Here is a 23,434-nt window from a genome sequence, read left to right as displayed (position 1 = left end):
GCATATTGCTGCATGGGATCGTACATCGCATCCCCAGATCAAGTGAACATGCAGTAAGATCTGGAGGTGCGATGTACGACCCCACAGGAGCACGCACTGGACAATATCATGCCCACACACGGTACGATATAGCAGCGATATCATACCAATGCGTCGGATCGGCTGCTATATTGCAACGTGTATGTGGGCCTTTAGAGTTGGGAAGGGGTGTGCACAAAAATAAATAAATGCATTTGCACCCCTTACATTACAGCATGGTTTATCCTAGGAGCACATTACTCCTTTTTTTTATTTGTTCCTACCTCTGAATTCTACAATTCTACACACAGTTTCTCTTTAACAGGCGAATGTTCAGAAATACAGAGCAGGTGTCCATCCTCTGCAGCCAGGAATTCTGCTTCTGCCGTAAGAAAGGTTGTGATGAGCTTGTTGTATTAATTCCTCATATAGCTGATTTGATCATGACTTGGAAATCAGAACTAATACTGTGGTGAGAACAGAGGGCCTGATTCAGAGCCGCTCGCTCTGAATCAGGGCCGGGCATTTTTTTTTCTGGATCGACCTCTTGGCTGCTCGCATAGCTGTGGGTGACCACCCACAGCTATTGCAAGCGGCCATGATGATGGTCGCGATGATCAAGATACTCGTGATGTCAGTTCCCTCGGGAACGCCTTTGTTTGGGCAGCCACCCCCCCCCCCCGGCCCGCCCACCAAAGGGGGCGAGCTGTCACTCAACATCGATAACTCGCCCCCTTTGGTGCGAGACCCGGAGCGACGGAGTGCCCGTCGATAGCCGGGTCTCGCACATGCGCACGACAGCCGGCTGTGGGCCCCCATCGATCCGGTTGCGAGCGCTCTACGCTAGCGACCGGGTCTGAATCAGGCCCAGAGCCTCATGTGGCAATACACAAATGCAAGTTATGGAAATATTGTCATTTGTTTGCTGATATTATGTCTGAGTTGCTACAATATATCTGTTGTAACATTAATTTAACCCATTTCCCTGCTTGGCTGATGTTTTCCATATGCCTAATACTGAGTCCTATGGACTATTTTGATTCAATAGTATACAGTATAGCATCATTTTAGCACTCACATTACTGCCTGCTGTGATCACTAACCTCACATTTATACCCTTATGATATCCACTTGCATCAACAAGGTACAGTAGGAACAAAACCAATTCTAACCAAGACATTGGCACTTACTAGAAAGTATTATCAATTATATCAAAGACCATTTCATTTATTGACCTTTACTTGACCTTATTTGACCTTTAACTAAAATATTTATTTATATTTCTGGCTTCTATATCTACATTCTAGCTATGTACTGTATTCATGTATTCTGGGTCTGATTATTCATATAATCAGACACAGTTGGTGTTCATCACCTTGTGTTACACTGCTCCGCTGTCTGCATTGAAGGTTGCTGGTTTACCGTAAAATCACAGTGAATGAGACTGTTCAAATAAAGACATTTCTAAAGAGTAGCGAAGAAGCACACAGGCCTAATGTATGTAGTATATGTTACAAACTAATAAAATAAAATACGTTTTGGTGGTAGTAGTCCTCTTACCTGCCCCACCCATGTAGCAATTAGACATATTGCCTGTAAAGCTGCATACACACACACAACGATTTTGTTACCAACGATTTTATGAACGATTTTCTGTCAGATTATCTGTCAGATTTTTTTAAAGTGTAATGAACGATTTTTTGAACTACAAACTATTTTTGTAACTTCCCTTAATGAAAATCGTTCAGTTGGTCAGTCAGAATAAACTACAAACGAGAACGTGCATGAACGATAATCGTTCATCGTTATAACTCAGAAACTGAACGATTTTTTGAACGATAACAACGTCATTATAGTTAAATCGATCAAAAAATCGTTACGTGTGTATGTACCTTTAGCCTTCCCCACTATAGCTAAAGCCAGGAGTCATATTATGATGTGAGCTTACATCACAGGGGGAGAGAGCCCATGTTCTCCTCCCCTGTAGAGGTCTAATGGTGCATACACATGGTGCGATCTGTACCACCAACTACTTGAAAGCTATCTTTCAGTGAAGTCATCCTGCCACATCTCCTGAACAGGCAAAGGCCCTCATTCAGAGCCACTCGCTAGCGGCAGTACGCTCGTTCCGAGCGATGTTCGCACATCTGCGCATGCGTACGGTTTTTAGTACGCATGCGCGAACCAGTCAGTGCGTCCGAAAATCGTTGGTACGCAATATAGCGAGGGCCTGCTATTTTGAGTGACAGAATGAGGCGTATGTGGGTGGTAACAGGGGAAGGTGCTTGAAAACGGGGAGTGGAGATCCGAACGCAGGCGTGCTTAAAGGTCAAAACGGGCGTTTTAAGGGAGTGCATATTTAATACAGCAGCATCATTGACCACGTCACTTGGTTTTTTTTAACTCAGAACTGCTCGCAAAATAGCGGTTGAAAACACCAACCACAAGAATAGCGAGCAGTTCATACGCTGTACGATGTACTCGATTAATCTAATAAATAGCGGACATGACGTATGGTGCGTGCGGCCAGGGGGCGTTTTTATCAAAAAAACGAGCGTATGTTTTGCTCGCTCGTTCAGACTTAGAGGTGGGAACAGACTGCAATTTGCGAACGGATCATTTGAATAGCCACCCCTTGTTTTTGAACGAACGACCACAAATAGCGAACGGCTCTGAATCAGGCCCAAAGTTGACGATATCATCCAAATTGGCCTACATGCATGGACGATGAAAGGTATCTTTATAGTCCATGCGGGAACGCGCATCGTTGGTCATTGTCGGATAAGTGGCTGCAAAAAAGTGAATGATAACAATATGTATGATAGTTATTGTTCATATCGTCCATGAAAGTCGTACCGTGTGTATGCACCATAAGGGAACAGAATGGAATGTACTGCAGTACACAGCATGTGTGGCTACATGTAAAGTGTGATTGGCCCCTGACAAACTCAGGCATATATGAAAGGAGGGCTGAGCAAGAGTAGAAACTTAATTTGAAGTCTTTGGAAAGTAGAAAAAAACTTTTATCTCTTAGGCTGTATATTTAGATTTCTTCTTTCAGGAGTGTTGGGTAGATAGGTCTGGATGGGCTCTTGTTAATGGAGCACCTGCTTTGTGTCTATATAGACCTATCCTCATACACTATTTCTGCAGTTGCGCCAAACAGCTCTTTTCAGCTTGCGCTGAGATGATTTTTCACCAGAAAATGCGTCTTAGTTGCGATTAAATGCAGCAAACAGCTTTATGAGACTGCACTAATTAATTTGATCCAGATGTGTCCTCATACACCTATCCTCCATGGGACGCGCCATGGGACGCAAGCCGCCTGACGTGGGTGAGCCGTCATGTCCCGATGCAACGTTGCATCTTAGTCGCAATCCCATGCGATTAAAAAGCACCAGGAGACTGCACAAATTAACACTTGTCTATCTGTGTGCGACTGAGTCTGTAAATGATGCAGAACTTGGCGTGGAAAAAAGCTGCGTCTGCTGCATCGCAGCACTTCGTATACAGATTAAGACTAAGTTGCACACAGATATACAGGTGTTGCATATCAAATGATTCAGTGCAGTAAGAAATGTCGCATTGCAACGAAGATGCATGTTTGAGAGAAAAAGACACTCAGCGCAAGTCGAGTCGTACAGGACCTGGTGTGCCGAGAAGGTCTGTTTGGTACGACTGCAGCAATAGTGTATAAGGACACATCTATAGAGAGAGAACTCCTTAGGTTGAGGGCACACTTTATAAAATTGTATAAGAAATGTTACAATATAACTTTTATCCGGTTATGCCTTAAAATATAGGGTTGTTGGATGTCCAATGATATAGGGAAAATACAATATACATTAACACTAAGGGAGTGATCTATCAAGTAGGGGAGAAGTGGACCAATTGAAAAGTTGCCTATAACAACCAACCAGCTTTGAGTTAGCATTTATCAAATACATTCATAATAAAATGATAGGTAGAAGCTGAGTGGTTGCTTTGGACAACTTTTCCAGTGGTCCTCTTCTGTGTCACGGTTCTGGTACTCTGTAGCTCTGGCACGGGTATTAACTGAGGAGTGCAGGAAACAGGGAGGCTTCAAGATACCACAACTCATAGGTAATACAGTTACTGGCAGACTAGAGACACTAGGAATCATGGACCGGAGCAATGCAAGGATACTAGAATTGGAACAGGGACCCAGGCCACCGGGCAGCCTCTCACCTAATTTTCCAAGGACCAATCAGGCCAGAGAACTACTCCAGTGAAAGAAGAACCTGAACTCAAAACAATATTGTACTGACGGTCTGGACCTGGGAACAAAGCCAGGAATCTGAGTCTTATGTAACCAGGTAAGAACTAATTAAGCTATATCCTTGGTACAGCTCTGACACAAGACCTGGACCATAGTTCAGAAGAGGAACTGAGAATAGAGACACTTCAGGCACACACAGTACTGAACACCTTGATAACCAAAATAGTCAACGTAGATTATACAGTAACCCACTATAGCCACAGATGGTAGTGACACTTGCAACACAGTCCAGATGATGCCCGCACGGTGCAGAGTGGAATCCACATTTGTGGCAACAGCAGATGGTATGCACCGCAGGTACAGATATGCCCAGCTACATCCTTGCCTGTAGCGCAACAAATCATGCCATGGGTGGCACGAGACACTCCCATGATCGGAGTTGCGCATTCGCGTCTCCATAGAATTGAATGGAGACACACTCCCACGATCGGGGATGCGCCATAGCGTATCGTCGTGCATAGCGCGATGCGCACACACGTTTGTGGTGCTATCAGCCTCAATGAACCTGGGCGCATCTGTACACTGGCAGAACTGGAGCTGGAGTTGGAAACGGTCTATGAGCAGCGTGGGAGACGCAGCACTGATAGATGGCACACAGCGGTAGATGTAATGCAGACAATGATGATCAGTCTGTGTGCGGCGTGGAAGACACGGCGTTGAGAGATGATGCACAGTGGAAGATGGAATGCAGACAACAGCAAGCGGTCTGTGTGCGGCGTGGAAGCTGCGGCGCTGAGATGGTATACAGCGGTGATAGGAAACAATCCTGCTGGTTATCTGTATGCGGCATGGAAGCCGCAGCGCTGAGAGGCAAATAGCGATGGTACAAGTGGGTAATGGTTGAGTTTCAGCAAGGAAAGTATCCACAGGAGAAAGGTCTGAAAACACAAGAGACACTGAGCCTGGAATGATCCTCAGGAAGGAACAGTTCTTCAGCAATGGCGTAACTAGGGCAGGGCCGCCGGGGCTCGTGCCCTGTACACAATGGGCCACGGTACAGGTCCCGGAGGTTCACCCTAGTCAGTCAGTGTAGTGCAGACCACAGTGAGTGCGGTCCACACTACACAGTTACACACACATCGCCACCGGCACTGGGTAGTACACTCGTACTACCCGGCTGCGATGTGTGTTTCAGCAGCCAATGAGAGTCAGACAGACTCTCATTGGCTGCTGCACCCACTGCCAGAGCCGAACTGGAGCTCACTCATGTGCTCCGCCTTCCGGCTCCTGCTGTGGGTGATGGGAGAGACGTCTTGACGTCTCTCCCATAGTAACGAGCGGGAGGACAGAGGAGCAGACAGCGGCAGGAGCGGCGATCATGTAAGGTAAGTCAGTGTTTTATGTGTGTATGTATGTCTGTATGTTATGTATGGGGCACTACTGGCACTGTATCACTACAGGGGGCACTGTATAAGGGGCACTGCATAGGGGGGATCACTACTGGGGGCATGCATAAGGGGGACCACTACTGGGGGCCTGCATAAGAGGGATCCCTACTGGGGGCATTGCATACTGGGGGTACTGGGACCAATACTGGGGGCCTGCATAAGGGGGACCACTACTGGGGGCACTGCATAGGAGGACTGTATAAGGGGCACTGCATAGGGGGTACAGTATAAGGGTGCACTGGAGACACTGTGTAAAGGGCACTACTGGGGGCACTGTATAAAGGGCACTACTACATAGGGCACTGCATAGGGGGGCACAGTATAAGTGAGGCCCCAAAGCAGTGCACTGACAGAGGTAAATGGGGAGGGGAGGCGGGGGGCACCACTGAAAGACAGAAGGGGGGTGTTACTGAAATACAGATCTAAATGTGTGTGTGTGGGGGGGTACTGACAGACAGGAATGTGGGAGGATTGCTGAGAGAGAGGGGAATGTGAGGGGAGAGCATTTCCTGAGAGAGAGAGGGGAATGTTGGGGGCAATGCTGAGAGAGAGAGGAATCTGGGTTGGATCACTGACACAGAGGAGAATGTGGTGGGAAAGATCATGGAGACGTGAATGTGTGTGTGGGGGGATCACAGAGAGTCAGGAATGGGCAGGTGATTATGTGAGGGGATCACTGAGAGAAAAGGAGAGTGGGGATGTATGGGGGTGTCACTGAGACACGAGGGAATGTGGAGGGATCGCTGAGAGAGTGGGAAATGGGGGGGAGCGTTGAGAGAGATGTGGGAAGATTACGGCTGCCTGGTACAATAAAGTTTTTATCTTTTTATTGAGACGAGAAGGGTTGTTGGTGTGGGAGACACTGTGGGGCTGGAGTTACAGAAACACGGGGGTGCCCTGCCTATATTGTCAGTCCTGGGCCCATGATTTCTGGTGGCAGCCAGGGCCAAATTAACAATGGGGGGGACGGAGCTACAGCTCCAGGCCTCTACATAAAAATAGGCCCATTGTCATGACAACATGATGTTGACTGGCCATCTGCTCTCCACACGGTCAGCCATAAATCATAATTCGTAAAATTGTATTTCTATTTACCTCACAAAATGAAGGATTTTTTTTCCTTTTACATATTTAGGGAGACATTGGAGCAGAGAGTATAGGGGGTACGCCCACATGGCACTGGCCACACCCACACAGCACTGGTCACGCCTCCTCTGCTTCTCATAATAGGCCCTTTGGTCATTTTCAGCTCCAGGCCCATGTGGCCCTCAATCCGGCCCTGGTGGCAGCCCTGGCAATGAATGAATGTTTAGCCCTGTATGGACGGCTAAGACCATGTGTGACATTCTGCACTCTTTTCACTGCTTGATGTACATAACCACTTAAGTGTGAAAAGAGGCAAATAGTTCCTTGTTTGTGGACAAAGAAGTAACTCAGCAAAATAGATGAACTCACCTGTGCATGATTAACGAAATCCACAAATCATGACCTGTTGGTTTTACTTAAAGACAGGATTTGAGAAGCACTGTTCTGTGCAATTATTATATGGTAACCATTTACCTTGTTACTCTCGGTCAGTTACACTTACCCTGTCTCTTATGAGCTATCTGTAACGCAAACTTTAAAATAGGTTTATTTTCTGTAATAAATTCAACTTTTAATAATGATGGAACTTTATTTCTATTAATGAGACCACATTCCAAGATAGATAGTGTTTGTAACAATTTCCCATGCCAGTTCAATGTACATGAGGAAATTGCGGTTATACTATTATAAGTCTCCAGGGCCCAGTCTGTTAGGTGCATTGTGTCATGACGGTTCTATCTCTGTCTCCAAGTGGCCATGTGAATTCAATTAGACTTCTTCCCCTACAGGCTGAAGTAATCTACATTATCTTGGGTCACCAGAGACCAGCGCTGCCTGTTTTATGGGAACGTTTGCGAAACTCAGGACTAAATTTAGAACAATTGCACAACCACATTACAAGGAGAATATTACCCATCTCTTTGTATGAATTGATAATCTAGGAGTGCATTGGGTTGAAGTGACCTGATCTGAGAAGGAAACAACAGGCAGGAATAATCACTGTGTGCAATGGCCGTATTATGTGACATTAGTACATAGGGATTGATATATCTCTTGTTTATTCAATGGAGTTCATTGTCTTAAGTTGATTTGTTGATGCAATTTAAACTAACAGACTCCAGAAAGCGACAGCTGAATAAGCATTTACAGGGAAGGAGAAAAAATTTTTTTCCACCCAAAGAAAGTGTTTAAATTAGCCATAAGCTAAGAACTTTAAAGGATTTATTTAATGAATGTCAGTATAAATTACTTAACTGTCTGAAGTAACAGCAGCAAGTACATTTAATGTCTACCCTTCTTCTCCTATTGGCAATTTGCACCCCTTTTACACCGGAGCTAAAACCCGGGTTATTGCAGGGTTAAGTCGGGCAGCTCCCTGGTGTAAAAGGGGTGAGGGTTGGATCGTCGGGTCAAGTGACCCGGCAATCCAACCCAGGTAAATAGCAGGGTTATCACGGGAGTAACCCGTGAAACCCTGCTGTGTGTACGGCGCACTCCGGGTCTTGATGACCTGCAGTGCGCCGCAAGCCGGCTGATTGGTCCGGCTTCAGTGGAGCTTGGAGATGATGTCATCTCCAAGCATCCACTTTCACGCCGGAAAAGCCGGGTCTATGCAGACCCGACTGCGGTGTGAGCGGTGCCGACTCGGGAACATCCCGAGTCGGCGCCGGCTAAATACCGGTTCTGATCCAGATAGGAACCCTGTTCCAACGCTGGGTCAGACCCAGAATTTTGGTGGAAAAGGGGTATTAGCTGCTGATTCATAGTTGAGAGCATCTTTGCACCTGGACAAATTTTGCAGTGTGTGGAGTGCGATTACTTTATTTATTAATGCAGGATACAGATGTGTCCTCATGCATCATTGCTGCAATCACACCAAGCAACCTCTGTCTTCGTGCCAGGTCCTGTGTGATTCTGCTAGCGCAAGGCATCTTGTTTGCATATTTTTTAGACAAAAAAATGCATAAGTTGCAATGCAACTACTGTAGTACACACTAGGAGACTGTGCTGATTAATATGATATGTGACACTTGTATATCTGTGAGCGATTCTCGGAATCTGTATACGAAGTGCTACAATATAGCGGCCACAGCTTTTTTCATTCCAAGTTCCATTGTGTTTCATAAACAAACTCAGGGCCTGATTCAGAGTTGGGAATAGAGAGAGAGATAGCACTTAACTGTGTACCTGGACAAACCATGTTGCAATGCAAGGGGTGTAAATACATAATTTATTTTTTGCTTGTATTGTAAATACTGGCTGCTTTTACATGTAGCCCACAAATACTGCACAGCTTTATTATTACTCTACAATTTAGATGTCAGTTTGGACACCTCCCTCCCAAATCTAAATCTCTCTGCACATTTTAAATCTACCCCACCTGCAGTGCAGCATGGTTTTACCAAGAGGATCAGTTGAGAGAGCTATGAGACCACACCCATCACAATGAGGCCACGCCCCCACCTCCCCCAGGAGCCTGTCTAGTTCTTCCGAACCACTCAACCATACTCAGGCAAAGTAATGAATGACAGTGTTTATAAACTGTGAATGTGTCCTTACGTTTAGTGCCTACTGATGTTATTGCTCTATATTTGGTTATTAATGTTGTCAAAGATTACAGTATACACTGAGTGACCAAATTAATATGACCAATGGATTAGTACTTGTTGGGCCACCTTTTGCCCTTAATACTGCTTAGATTCTTCTAGGCATGGATCCTACTAACTGTCTTTATTTTGGGGGAATATTAGACCAAATACAATGAACTACATCTCCATAACATGGCTGTTGTCTCCATATCCTCACCCTGCCATCTGCATGGTGTAATTGAAAACCCCATGACCTGGTTGCCTGGAAACCCCCCTCCCCAGCCTACACCATGACCACAATAGAAATAGTATTATAATAGAGTTTTGCTAGTGCTGCATGTTCTTCTCAGTGTCACTAGTTAAATAATTAGCACCCCACCTATGGATCTTTTAACATGTGTCAGCCAGTAATAAATACACCTGTGCACCTAGAATATCTGGAAAACATGCACTGTTAGGGTTGGACTGCTATAGACCATCAATAGAGTTAATTATTAATCCTGTAGATAATACACGATCCAGTGCATAAGGATACCAATATGTACATTATACAGATGCTCCTCACTTAACGACCTACCTGTTTATTGACCGTTCGGACTTACGACCCCAGTCCGACCAGCTGGAAACAAGTCAACCACTAACTAAAACATAAAAGTACATTCTAGGACTGACCCTGCTGTGAGAGGGGGGCGTGGCTGTGGCGCTGGACACACAGAAGACCCTGCCTGCCGTGAGGGAGGAGGCTTGCCATTGGCATGGAAAGGATGGACGGGGACGTGACGCGCTCTTGGAGTAGGTGTACCATCTCTGGGCCCTGCTGCTTCGCACTGCGGCTCCTCGCTTAACGACTGATTCGTTTAACGACCTAGGCCCGTATTCAATTTGCACCGAAAAGCCGTTTTCGCCTGTTTTTGGATTTGGCAAAACAAAAAAATTAGTTCACGATCCACGTACCCAGGATCTGTATGTGTGTTGCCACACATACAGATCCCTCCCGAATGCCAGCTGACGGGACTGCACGGGGCTTGCATGTCCCGACAGCCAATCAGTGGCTGCACTGACTGTAGAGCGGCCTCTGATTGGCTCTGGCTATTGACAGTTCCCACGTGGGAACTGTCACATGGGAACTGTCAGTAGCTGGAGCCAATCAGCGGCCGCTCTACATGGATATTCTCTGGGACACGAAAATAAAAGACCCACCTGATGTGCCTGCATTTAACTACTGATTTGTGAGTACAATGCTTAGGGGGTAACCCCGAGAACATCAATTTAAGGTGATGGTGATAGAACTGTATAGCTGTGATTCCTGCTTACGATGGGCCTTATTAACACCTTTCACTTGTGAGTGCATTGATTTGTGGACACCCCCCCTCCAAAAAAAAAAAAAATATTTTGGGGTGCTGTGACTTCAGATCTGTAAAATATATTGAGCACAATAATATTTAACTCTTATTACATGAGGATTGTGGCGTACTGTCTCCCCTTTTGTTTTACATAAACCTCCACATCTCCTAAGATTGGGGCCGTAAGAAGAGAAACACGTCTACATTTATCACGTGAGGGAAGTAATACTTATGTTTACTCTATGTGCCATTGTACAATATTGGAGTTCTTTTTGTATGTGGAATTTGTGGAATTGAAGGTGTGTTCCATTTCTTGTGTTGGATATAGGCTGCTAGAGTTGCGCACTAGGAACAGTTCCTCTTTTTCTTTTATAGTCACCATTTCCCTCCCGTCTGTCCACATCAACAAACAATAGGAGTCATAATTATAAGAGACAAAGGGTCTGATTCAGAGCCGGTCGCTATTTGCGGTCGTTCATTCAAAAAAAAGGGGTGGCTATTCAAATGAACCGTTCGCTCTTTGCGGTCTGTTCACGCCTCTAGGTCTGAACGAGCGAACAAAACTTGCGGTCTTTTTTGGGAAACTACGCCCCCTGGCCGCTCGCATCCTACGTCATGTCCGCTATTTATTAGATTAATCGAGTTCATCGACCAGGGTATGAGCTGCTCGCTATTCTTGTGGTTGGTTTTTGCTACCACAATTTTGCGAGCAGTTCTGGCTATACAATAACCCAGTGACGTGGTCAATGACGCTGCTGTTTTAATTATGCACACCCATAAAACGCCCGTTTTGACCTTTAAGCACGCCTGCGATCGGATCTCCACTCCCCGTTTTCAAGCACCTTCCCCTGTTACCACCCACATACGCCTCTTTCTGTCACTCAAATTATCAGGCATTTGCTATTTTGAGAGCACATGAATTTCGGCCGCACTGACTGGTTCGCGCATGCGTATAACGATCCGTACGCATGCGCAGTTGGGCAAACATCGCTTGGAGCGAACGAGCGGCCGCTTACGAGCTGCTCTGAATCAGGCCCAAAATCTGAAAATGCACAGTGCGCAATTGCATATTTTACTCATTTGAAACAGACGTACGGGCAACTCTCCATGAGACCCTTGATGTTCAAGATAATAAAGAAATTTGCATGGTGCAACAAGTTACAATAAATGTAGGTTATGCCGGATGATGAGACAACATTATATACTTAAGTACAGGCAGCAACATTTAGGTATACCGCAGAAATAATTCTACAGTGATTAGCAAGTTGTGGATAATTTGCAGATAAGCTTGTAGGTCCACATAAGACCATCTTATTTTCGTTTTCTTTAACTGATTTTAAAGAAGTTGCGGTCGCTCGCTGGCAAAAAGGGGCCAGTTATTTAAATGAAGTGCTCACACTGCGTCGCGTAAGGACGCCCACTATATTTTAGCGAGCTACGCCAAAGTCCGCTCGCAAGTGTCTAAAGACGCCTCCTTGCCACTCGCAACACACGTCATCTCCAGGAAATGAAGGATTAATCGGGACCATCGTGATCCATCGGAGCTGCTCACAGCCCTCGGGGTTGCCTTAGCCTGCCGCGAGCACAGCGATCTGCGCTGGCTGAAATACATGCAGGTGACGTGTACAATGACGCTACTTTGCTAATTATGCACACCCTTTAAACGGGGTTTTGGCGGCCTGACACACCTGCGTTCGCACATCCACTCCTCCGTTCACAAGCACCTTCCCCTGTTGCCTCCCATAAACGGCACTATCTGTCGCTCAAAGCAGCTTCTCATAGTGGTTTACGAGCAACCAAAATCAGTTTGGAACGAATGGCTTGCGTACGCGCACTCCAAATTAAATGCATGCGCAGATGGCCGAAAATCGCTCAGAGCGAGCGGGTCTGAATTGTATCCATGGTGTGCAGAGATTCTATACTAAGTGGGAGCCGTACCTTCTCACTCTCCCATTACAATTGCAGACTGGTATAAACAAAGTATTTGAAAATACGACCTGGTATTTTCTCCAACATGTTGTATGACCTAGTGCTATATCCCTTGATATTTCCATTTGATCCTTTCAATATCCAGACATATCTGAATGGTTTAATAGTATGGGCAATACTAATGTCGCTTTTTATTTTTTCATTTTTACTCCGGTTATTATTTTTCTTTCTCCCCTCAGACTGACCTCCCTCTTCCTTTGTTCCTATTTTCAATTTATTTGGTAAGCTCAGCTGATAATATTGTATTGTATTATATAGGGAACAAGTAAAAAAAAAATATATCAAAATTCACCTTATTTTGATAGTGTAAATGAGGTTATATCTGTTTTGAATATATTCATATTTATTTTGTCACTAATAACCTTGTGAATTCTTCAGATGTTTCAATAAAATGTTTAAAATAAAAAAACAAAAACCTGTCTCCCAAAATACTTGACTACATCTATCTTTGCCCTATGATTTGTTGCTATCCAGTTGATATATGGATTAAAATTCTGGAGGTTTGATCGTAGAGATAGTAAAAATATTCTTTTCTAGATTTTGAAGGTTTTGAAACTTTCATGTAACCGGCAAGTTTGACATCTCATCTCTTATTAAAAGGTTCATTTTAAATCATGCAGAAACAGTGTATTCTTTGTGATTAAGGCAATTTTAAATATTGAGGCTATTTATTTTAGCAACAACTGAATGCAAAAGAGCTATCTCCTGCTTTCAGCAAAGTAATGCAGTATACTGCAGTCCCTCTGTTCTCATTGAGGACTGTTCAGTAGATAGTTGGTAATCCTGCACAGGATTGGATGTTACAAAGCATTTATCATTGGAGCAATTTTTCAAGCTTCACTTTTCAGAACATGTCTCCGATAGCTAATACCATCTGATGATTGCAATAGTAAATCTATTCTGTGGCTAAAGTACCACCGGAAAACCATCTTCTGATCCCACCTTGCCCGGCTGGATGCTCCCCCATCCTTCTGCTAACTAATGTGTCTGCTCATGTTTGGGCAGATGATCACGCAAGTGCAACAAAAACCCCGGTCTTATCCCGCAAGTTAATTTTTTTGCTGCTGCATTAGACAAGCAGATAAAAGTTTTCAGTGGGACACAGTCATCGTCAGGACAGTTTCTTATTGAATCCGTTGTCCCAGCATGACCTTCTTCGTAAATAAGTCAGAATATTTATCTCTTATGGCTTTGTATAGCGGCGATAAGAGATATTTTACCAACCTTTTATGCAGGCATAAAAGCCTACAGATGGTGTAATAGTTAGCTTTACCAGTGGCGTAAGTTCATCGCCTGGAGGCAAGTTATAATATTTTTGCCCCCCTGTCACAGCCGCTGACACTAATTTAGCTTTTGCAAACAGATACACCTGAAGTAGCACACAGAATATAGGCATGCCATGGAGGAGTGAGACAGAGTTGTGGGTGAGGGGGACGCCGGACGTGTCACACTCACAAAAGAAGCTGCTGAGGAGCAGTAACACCAATGAGTAGGGACAGGCTATAGATATACAGAGGCAGCAGCTGATGGTCTGACACGGAGCTCTCCACTAGTGTATGGCGGCTTCCCAGGTACCAGGAAGAGGCGCCATGTATTGGGCGGCCATGACGTTACACTCTGGGCACATAATTTACAGCCCTAAGTGGGGTGAATATATTGTGAGCAATGGAGGAGGTGCCTCTTCAGTGCTGGAGCTCCAGCAGCAGGTGCCTCAATGTCTACCATAGGTCTGCCCCTGAACGTTACTACCTCACAGCACTAAGGTTGTAGGTTCAATTCCTAACTGTGTGGAGTTTGTATATTCTCCCTGCACTTGCGTTGGTTTCCTCCGGGTACTCTCCCACACTCCAAAAATATACTAGTAGGTTAATTAGACCAACAAAAATTAACCCTAGTGTGTGTGTGTTTGTGCATGTGGTAGGGAATATAGATTGTAAGCTCCACTGGGTCAGGGACTGATGTGAATGGCTAAGATATTGTCTATAAAGCGCTGCAGAATGTGTGTGCTATATAAATTGCTTGGGTAAGAAATCCCGGATGTCGGGATGCTGCTGGTCAGAATACCAACAGTGGCATCCCGACAGCCAGAATCCCAACACCCATAGGGAAGACGGGTAAGTGTTTTTCTAACCCCTAACCCTAATGCTCCCTCCCTGGTGCCTAACTCGAACCTCCCCCGTAGTGCCTCAGCCTAACCTCCCCCTCCCCGGTGCCTAAACCTAACCTCCCCCCTTAGTCCCTAAACCTAACCTCCCCCTCCCTGCACCCTAAACCCTAACCCTTCCCCTAGTGCCTAACCCCGCACCCCAACCTCCCCCTAACACCCCCCCGATACCTACCTTCGGGATGACGGTGGTTGGGATACTGGTGCCGGGATCCTGACCTGTCGGGATTTTGGCACCGGTATTCAGACCGTCGGCATCCCGCATGCCGGGATGCTGACTACATCCCATATAAATAACTTGTAATAAATAAATAATAAATAGGCCCTTAAACTAAACCCACTTTCTAAAAAAGTGGATTTAGTGATCTATTGGCCTTTTTGTATGACCTTATATTTATTCAACATTAGCTGAAGTACCCGACGTTGCCTGGGTTTAAATTTTCAAGTTATTAAGTTAGGTACGCCAGACCAGTTGCCACCCCTCTGTGAAGTCTTCATTCAAATCCATCCAGTGGAAGGCCCACCCAGGGAGGGTCAAAGTTTTGCCCAGCGTACACCAACAGGAGGTCTGACCGGGACCTAATTTTCAAGTTAAGTTAGACAACTCAGACCAACTGGCAGGCATTCCAGACCAACTGCCACCCCTCTGTGAAGTTTTCACCCAAATCTATCAAGTGGAAGGCCCAGAAGAGACTCCCCAGGTCAAAGTTCTGCCCAGCTTACACCAACAGGAGGCCGACCAGGACCTAAACCCTCTAGTATGTCTTCTGGGATCCAATGTTACCACTCTGTGAAGTTTTCATCCAAATTATGTGATGTTGTTCAAATCCATGGAAGGCCCAGAACAGGCTCCCTGGGTCAAAGTTCTGTCTGGCACACTCCACCATAAGGTTCGACCGAGACCCCAACCACTCCAATAGGTATCACAGACCAATTGCCACCCCTCTATGAAGTTTTCATCCAAATCCATCCAGTGGAAGGCCCAGAATAGGCTTGGGTCACTGTCCCTGGGTCAAAGTTCTGCCCAACGTACACCAACGGGAGGTCCGACCGGGACCTCAACCACCTATTATGTCATCTGGGATGAAATGTTACCACTCTGTGAAGGTTTCATCTAAATTATGTGATGTCGTCCAAATCCATCCAGTGTCTGGCCCAGAATAGGCTTCCTGGGTCAAAGTTCTGCCCAGCGCACTCCGACCAGGAACCCCAACCATTCCATTAGGCATCCCATACCAATTGCCACCCCTCTGTGAAGTTATCATCCACATCCATCCAGTGGAAGGCCCAGAATTGGCTCCCTGGGTCAAAGTTCTATCCAGTGTACGCCAATGGGAGGTCCGACCGGGACCCTAACCCCCTAATACCTGGTCAGGAACCAACTGGACTACCTTGCGTTTGGTTTCATCCCAGTCAGTGAAGGGGTGTCCGAATGCATAACCAGACAGACAAATAAACAATCAAACAAACAGACCAATTAATTTTACATATAAGATTTTAGTGGGAATTTAATTGTTTTGTTTCGTCCATAACTCATGGTGCATATCGCGCCCAATTGCAGTGTGTTTAGAGGCGTAAAGTGGCTAAACCCATGCATAGTAACGGGCACACTGGCCAAATGGAAGTTTGGGCGCCCAAAAGCCCGACTTTGTAGATTTCTGTGCAATAATAATGGGCATCTGTGGCACTCGCGGCCATTAGCATAAACGATTGAATAACTCCCGTTCACTTTAGATGGAAGATCGGATGCACGAAAACAATTGAATTCCTTCCTTTGTCTATGTCCCTTTAAGACATACAGTCGGGCGTATTAAGAGAGGAGGGGGGGCCGTGTGCATTCCCCGCCCGGGCCCCCTCCTCTCTCCCTGGTGGCCGCCAGCAGACTGAAGGCTGACCGCTGGCGGCCACAGCATCAGTAGACTCTGGGCACTAGTTTGTGCCCAGAGTCTACTGTGCATGCGCAGGTCACCGGGGAAATGGTAAGGCCACCATTTTCCTGGCAATTTCCTCACTGCTCATGATCAAAACATTTTGTGCAGTCAGAGACACTCGACACGGGACCTTGGAGAGGTAAGTATTAGAAAATATGGATGCAGTGTGGGCCCCCCTGGACCCAGGGACCCATGTGCACCACACACCCTGCACCCATTACAGATACACCCCTGCAGGCAGTATCATGTATCAACTTGGATGTAACTGTGTGCTATACATAGTTAGCAACTCTCCCGGGAATGTCTGGGAGCATCTCAAATTTCAGGGTGCTCTCCCGGACTCCTGAGAGAGTGTGCCAGTTTCCAAGTGAAGTGTGCTGTCCATAAATAGAATAATAAATAGAATAACCAATGCGCAGACAAAGAAGCAGCCAGTAGGGGTTTGTCAGACCCCAAAATATATGGATAATGAATGAATAAGATACCAGCGCTATATGATGTGCTATATTGAAAAAGTTAATAACCAGTAAGTTACAAAGTTTAGAAACGGATGTAAAAATCACAATTGTCACATTTATTACATATATTAGCAATGAAATAAGAAGCAATAAAAAGCATACAATAAGGAAAGCACAATAAAAATGCTAGCAATATAAAATTACAATGAGTCCGCTACTAGGGGGATCAAAAGTCCATGGTTATGGAATGGGCACTAGCTGGGTGGGCCATGTAAACTGTTCCGATTGATAAGGCACAACAAATATTTACCAAGTGGGTGAAAGATGTATATCAGGCCTATAGGCGAAAAAACGCAGAGGAATTGACTGGATTGGTATCCACTTGTAGCTATATCTTAATTAAAAGTAGGTAAAGGTTCCCAGGCAGCAGGGTTATGTGTCCAATAATGTCCAATGGAAGAGGATATATTGTAGTTCACCCCAAAGAGTGTAGCAGTATACAGGATGCTTAACGCATTTCGCTGGTTAATGGTGACCAGCTTCTTCAGAAGTGTGCTATCCACTGGTTTAATGAATCATGGGACCACAATGACGTGATTGTAATGGCACCCTCCCCCCACACCACCGACCTGTTGCCCTCTTCTAGGCTGACAATGCCTAACCTAGGAATTCATAAAATGACAGTACAGGTTGATCCAAAATGCTTGGGACCAGGGGTATTTTGGATAACGGAATATTCCGTATTTTGGAATATTTGCATATTATAATGAAATATCTTGGGAATGGGACCTCAATATACACACAGAATGCATTTATATGTTATATACACCTTATATGCCCAGCTAACAGGTAATTTTATACAATATTTTCAAATAACAAACAAAAATGGCAGCTGCTCAATCAATCTAGCAGTACTAATCAGGTGCATGAAAGGAAGAGGTCATACTAAGTAGAGAAAGGAGGGGGATTAAACCCCCTATTGTACCTCAGCACACTGAATAATACCTGCAACAATATATGAAGACTATATGGTCATAGAAATTCAGAGATATTAGTTGCATGCATTTGCAAATACATGGGAGGCTGCTGGGTCACGTCACGGCTTCTCTGTTACCAGCAGTCCCTAACACTAACGGGTTCACGTCCGGTGCGCAGTGCACCCCAAAAAAACGTCCAGCCCAGGACCCCCCCAGGGCATCACACGAAAATGGAAAAAGAGTGACAGTGCAGTGTAAAGTATAGCTGTGTGTGAGTAATCATTAAGTGTGGAATGAGAGGTTAAATTATATGTGAAAAAATACATGAATAATAAACAAACATAAAAGGTGATGTGAAAAGCAACTATGTGTATTAAGTGGTGATGCCCTGAGGAGGCCCAGCCAGACCAGTCCCGGGGGCCCTACGCCCAAACGCTCACCCCAAATGTAAAATATCCCAATTATAAGGCCTCATGATAAAGGCACATATATAATTTTGTCAAATGTAAGGCCTTTATCATGAGGCCTTATAATTGGGATATTTTACATTTGGGGTGAGCGTTTGGGCGTAGGGCCCCCGGGACTGGTCTGGCTGGGCCTCCTCAGGGCATCACCACTTAATACACATAGTTGCTTTTCACATTACCTTTTATGTTTGTTTATTATTCATGTATTTTTTCACATATATTTTAACCTCTCATTCCACACTTAATGATTACTCACACACAGCTATACTTTACACTGCACTGTCACTCTTTTTCCATTTTCGTGTGATGCCCTGGGGGGGTCCTGGGCTGGACGTTTTTTTGGGGTGCACTGCGCCCCGGACATGAACCCGTTAGTGTTAGGGACTGCTGGTAACAGAGAAGCCGTGACGTGGCCCAGCAGCCTCCCATGTATTTGCAAATGCATGCAACTAATATCTCTGAATTTCTATGACCATATAGTCTTCATATATTGTTGCAGGTATTATTCAATATTTTCAATAAGTTTGTGGCTCAAGCAAAGTTTGTGTACATACATGAAATTCATTTATGTTTCATATACACCTGATACACATAGCCTGAAGGTAATTTTATACAATATTTTAATAATTTGTGCCTTAGACAAAGTTTGTGTACATTGGACCATCAAAAATCAAAAGGTTTCAATATCTCAGTCATGCCAAAATTATTCCGTATTTCGGAATATTTGGATATGGGAGACTCCTGTATAACATTTAGTCGAGCTAGGTTATGAGCCATTATCTTTCTGTGGATGTGATCTTTCAGCTAGTTTTCAGTCTTGGCACCTGTAATGTCTAGTACAGTAGTAGAATAACTTTTACAATAATCACATATGAGGCATATTTCCCTCACGTGACAACTGTCCTAAAATGTCTGGGAGATACCTGAACATCAGCCATACTGTTATGAGAGGAGTCCTGCAGTGCTGATGCCTTTATCTCCAACAGCAGCTGACACCAGTGTTCTATGGGGCACACTTGTTAGGGAACAAACTAATTTGCCAGTTGTGCTTCTGGTGTCATCATGGCTGAAGTGAGTGAGGCAGATGAGTCAGGGGGACCTTGTTACCAAAGGTGATTTTAAGTGAAAATATTTGACATTTCAATTAACTGATCCTTTAGTTTTTGAAAACCGTAAAATAGAATGTTTCTCTTTTTGCTTAGTTTGCTTACATCCAATTACATAACTGATTAACTGACATTATGAAGCATATTAAAATTTGTATCAATCTTTGCACATTTTATTGACCCTTTTAAAACATTTTTCTGACTTAATGCTGCTGAATTCTTACCAGTGTTGCTGGAAAAAAAAAACTTTTTTTTTTATAAATCGCACTAGGACTTTTTTTGTAAAACTAAAAATCAATTACTTTAAGATGTGAATACTCACTTTTTCCAGTCATTTACATAGATACTTGGGAATAGAAAATAAAAATTACCTTGCTTATGTATGATTTATTATTTTTACTATTAAATGTAACAACTAAGATTTTTTTAATTTAATTTTGTACGTTTAATTGCATTATTTATTTTTCCAAGATATTTTGAATTTACAATTCATTTTATTAGATTCATTGTAATTTTTGTTCTTAATGCTATTGGCATTTGTGTCCTGTATTATAACTGGAAGGGTAAAAGTCACATTAAATTACCGTAGTTTGGTTTCTGTAACCTTTGCGAGCACATGTAATCCATTGATGTTTATTTCCATGACAATTTCTATCATGTCTTAATAGGAAACATTTTGCTTTGTGATTTGTAGGCTTGCTGAGATCCTAATTAAGGAGCCGCCTAGTTCTGATTTTACAATTGACTTGAAGCATGAGGTAAGGTTATTTTTCTTTATTCCCAATCGAAAAACTATGCTTGATGTTAATTTCTTCATAAAATAATTGCATGATTATAATTTTGGAGATTTGTTACTAAACTTCCTTATAGATGGAAAGATAAAGTATTGTTTCTTAAAAGGATTTTTAACAATTTGTTTTCAGAATTTATAAAATATTCGTGTAACAAATTCAAAATCAATCTGAATTTATTTCCTTAAGAAGGGCCTGATTCTGACCCGCAACCTCGTATGTGTGTACAATTATTGGCGGTCGCCCGTCTGCGACTGTGTGCAAATTCCCTAGTGTACATCCATGTGTCCGACTATGCAAGGACTGAGATGCCCAGCGTCCATATATGCTGAAATACCGATTGGTGCGTCTTTAGAAGCACATTAGGTGTCAGCATCAAAACTTGCACCAGCCCTGTGGCAGGTGCAGTTTCTCCGTCCATGTGTTAGCCGTCGAGTGTATCTGTTCACAATCACTGTCACTGACATACCAACAGTAATAGTGTTTTCGGCACAATTCTAGCTTGGATTGGGTGGGAGTAAGTGAGAGCAGGTGAAGGAATAGAGAGGGTAAAAATGATGAAGTGGAAGTGACCTACTGTACGGTGTATAAAAAATAGTATTTTATCCATAGACAAAAAACCTTACAGTTTCACGTGTCCCATTAAGGCTTTTTAGACATAATGTGAAATTTCACAAAACCTACTGAATTTCTGCCACTCAAACTCAAAAAAGCAATGAATTTCCCCAGATTCCTTTATATTGCACAGATGCTTCCAATAATCCCGCCTAACAGAATTCTGACAACTTTGAATAAAGCACTGACATAATTTATATGGGCGGGTAAACGTCCAAGAATATCCTTGTTTAAGTTACAACAAAGAAAGGAGCTAGGAGAGGTTAATTTACCTTGTCTTCGTAATTATGTTTTGGCCGCAAACTACAGAGTGGCGCTGGATTGGATCGGGGGCTCTGACATTTACACGCAGCGACATATTGAACAAACCTTCACTCCTGATTGGAACCTAGTCTCTCTATTACACACTCCTCAAATATCTCTCCATACTTCAATTAAAGACGATGTTTTGCTACATTCCACATGTTTGGCGTGGAGATTAACTAGATCTAGTTTAAAGGTGTCCAAAACGAACTCTATCTTTCTGCCATTATGGGGGAACCCAAACTTTCCACCTAGCCAGAATTCACCTATTTTAAAAACATGGCATGCTGCTGTACTTTGCTATGTTTATCAATTTTTGAATATCGACGATTTAGCTCCAATTACTAGATCACAGTTACAAGATAGATTTCGCTCCCTTTCTATACCACTGTTTCCGTATTTACAAGCTGTCAGCTACGCCCAAACCTTCTTAAAGAGTCAACATTTTAAATTAGATCAATTGTGATCTCTAGATAGGATATTATTCTACAAGCCTAAAGACCCCCTCACTACCTCCACCATATATACACATTCCCGTCCTGAGCTTGATTTGGAAACAGGTTTGGTGGGTTTGTTAAAATGGAAGGCGGCATTCCCTAATCTCAACATGACGACTATGTTAGAGGCTTATATGAAACTCAATAAAATTTTGGTTTCAGCATCACATATGGAAATGCATATAAAAATATTGCATAGGGCCTACTTCACCCCGAAACTGAAATATGTTATAGGGGAAGCTCGAGATTCAAACTGCTACAAATGTGAAGCCCCCGCCATGGATATTATGCATTGTTTGTGGTCTTGTGCTGAAGTCCAGTCTGTTTGGAACTCTCTCCAAACTTATATTAATACTGATTTAAAAATAAAATTTACGATCACTAAGGAATTGGTTTTTTGGGGTATTTGTCCAATTTCTAGGGAATGTAGATTAACTAAAGGTAATCGTTTTTTGCTCATTAAACTGGCAGCTGCTGCAAAAAAAACTATTCTGTCACACTGGATCTCAACAGAACATATCCCCATACATTTATTCCATACCAAACTCTTTTTGTTATTTGTTTATGGATTGAACCGAAACTTCCTTATACAAGGAGAAAATGACAAAATTTTTTTTTGATGTTTGGCTCCCATATATTTCTACACTTTCCAATGTTATAAAGGATGCACTGAGAAAATGTTTCGGTTTAACAACCTGGTACAATTTGGAAGTTTTAGCCACAGGTGTGCCATTCTAACAACTATATCTGGCTAGTATTATTAATATTATTATTACTTATTTTATTTCTGTGTTTCTATTTTTTCTAGAATACAATATAGATATTTCTGTTAATGTATTAATGTTCTAAACTGTATTCTTTGTATTATGTTTCATACCTGACATTGACAAAATTACATTACAATAAGTATTACAATCTGTAAATAAAATCTAAAAAAAAACAAAACAATGAAATTCCAATCATTAAGGCTGACATCTTAATGGATGCCATCACACCGTGTGGTTAACTGCAGATTCAGCACTCTCACAGAGTGAGATTGCTGTCACTCTCAAAATGGTGGAGCTGCTAATTCACAGAATTGTTTGCTCATTGGAATACACACATGCAGTCTATGCAACTGAGGTCTGAGCAGAAGATAGAGCTGCGCAGATGGGATAAGAGCGGGGTGGATGCGTGGAGGAGACAGTGGTGTGGATGGGGGAGACAGAAAGGCATGGAGAGGGGAAGATTAAGCAGTACAGATGGGGGATGCCTAAGTGATGCAGATAGGTGGAAAACAGTGGTGCGGATTGAGGGAGACAGCAGCGCGGATGGGAGGGGGACCGAGTGGCACTGTTTGGGAGGACAGAGCGATGTGGATGGGGGATACAGAGTGGCATGGATGCGGGAAGACAGATCAGCACAGATGGGTAA

General features: G+C 43.7%; 1 protein-coding gene across 4 annotated transcripts in view; it reads left to right on the top strand.

Moving 5' to 3' along the window:
- Positions 1–23,434, top strand: part of B3GLCT (beta 3-glucosyltransferase) — a 410,530-nt gene that overhangs the window by 276,404 nt on the left and 110,692 nt on the right. For all 4 annotated transcript variants that reach the window (XM_088460254.1, XM_088460251.1, XM_088460252.1 and 1 more), the window contains one exon: positions 20,510–20,573. In XM_088460254.1, the coding sequence (XP_088316380.1) occupies positions 20,510–20,573 (64 nt within the window). The remainder of the gene's footprint in view (positions 1–20,509; positions 20,574–23,434) is intronic.

This window comes from Taudactylus pleione, unplaced genomic scaffold (genome assembly GCF_031769625.1).
Source record: "Taudactylus pleione unplaced genomic scaffold, aTauple2 ptg000043l, whole genome shotgun sequence".
Taxonomy (NCBI): domain Eukaryota; kingdom Metazoa; phylum Chordata; class Amphibia; order Anura; family Myobatrachidae; genus Taudactylus; species Taudactylus pleione.
This window is presented reverse-complemented; position numbering and strand designations above follow the sequence as displayed.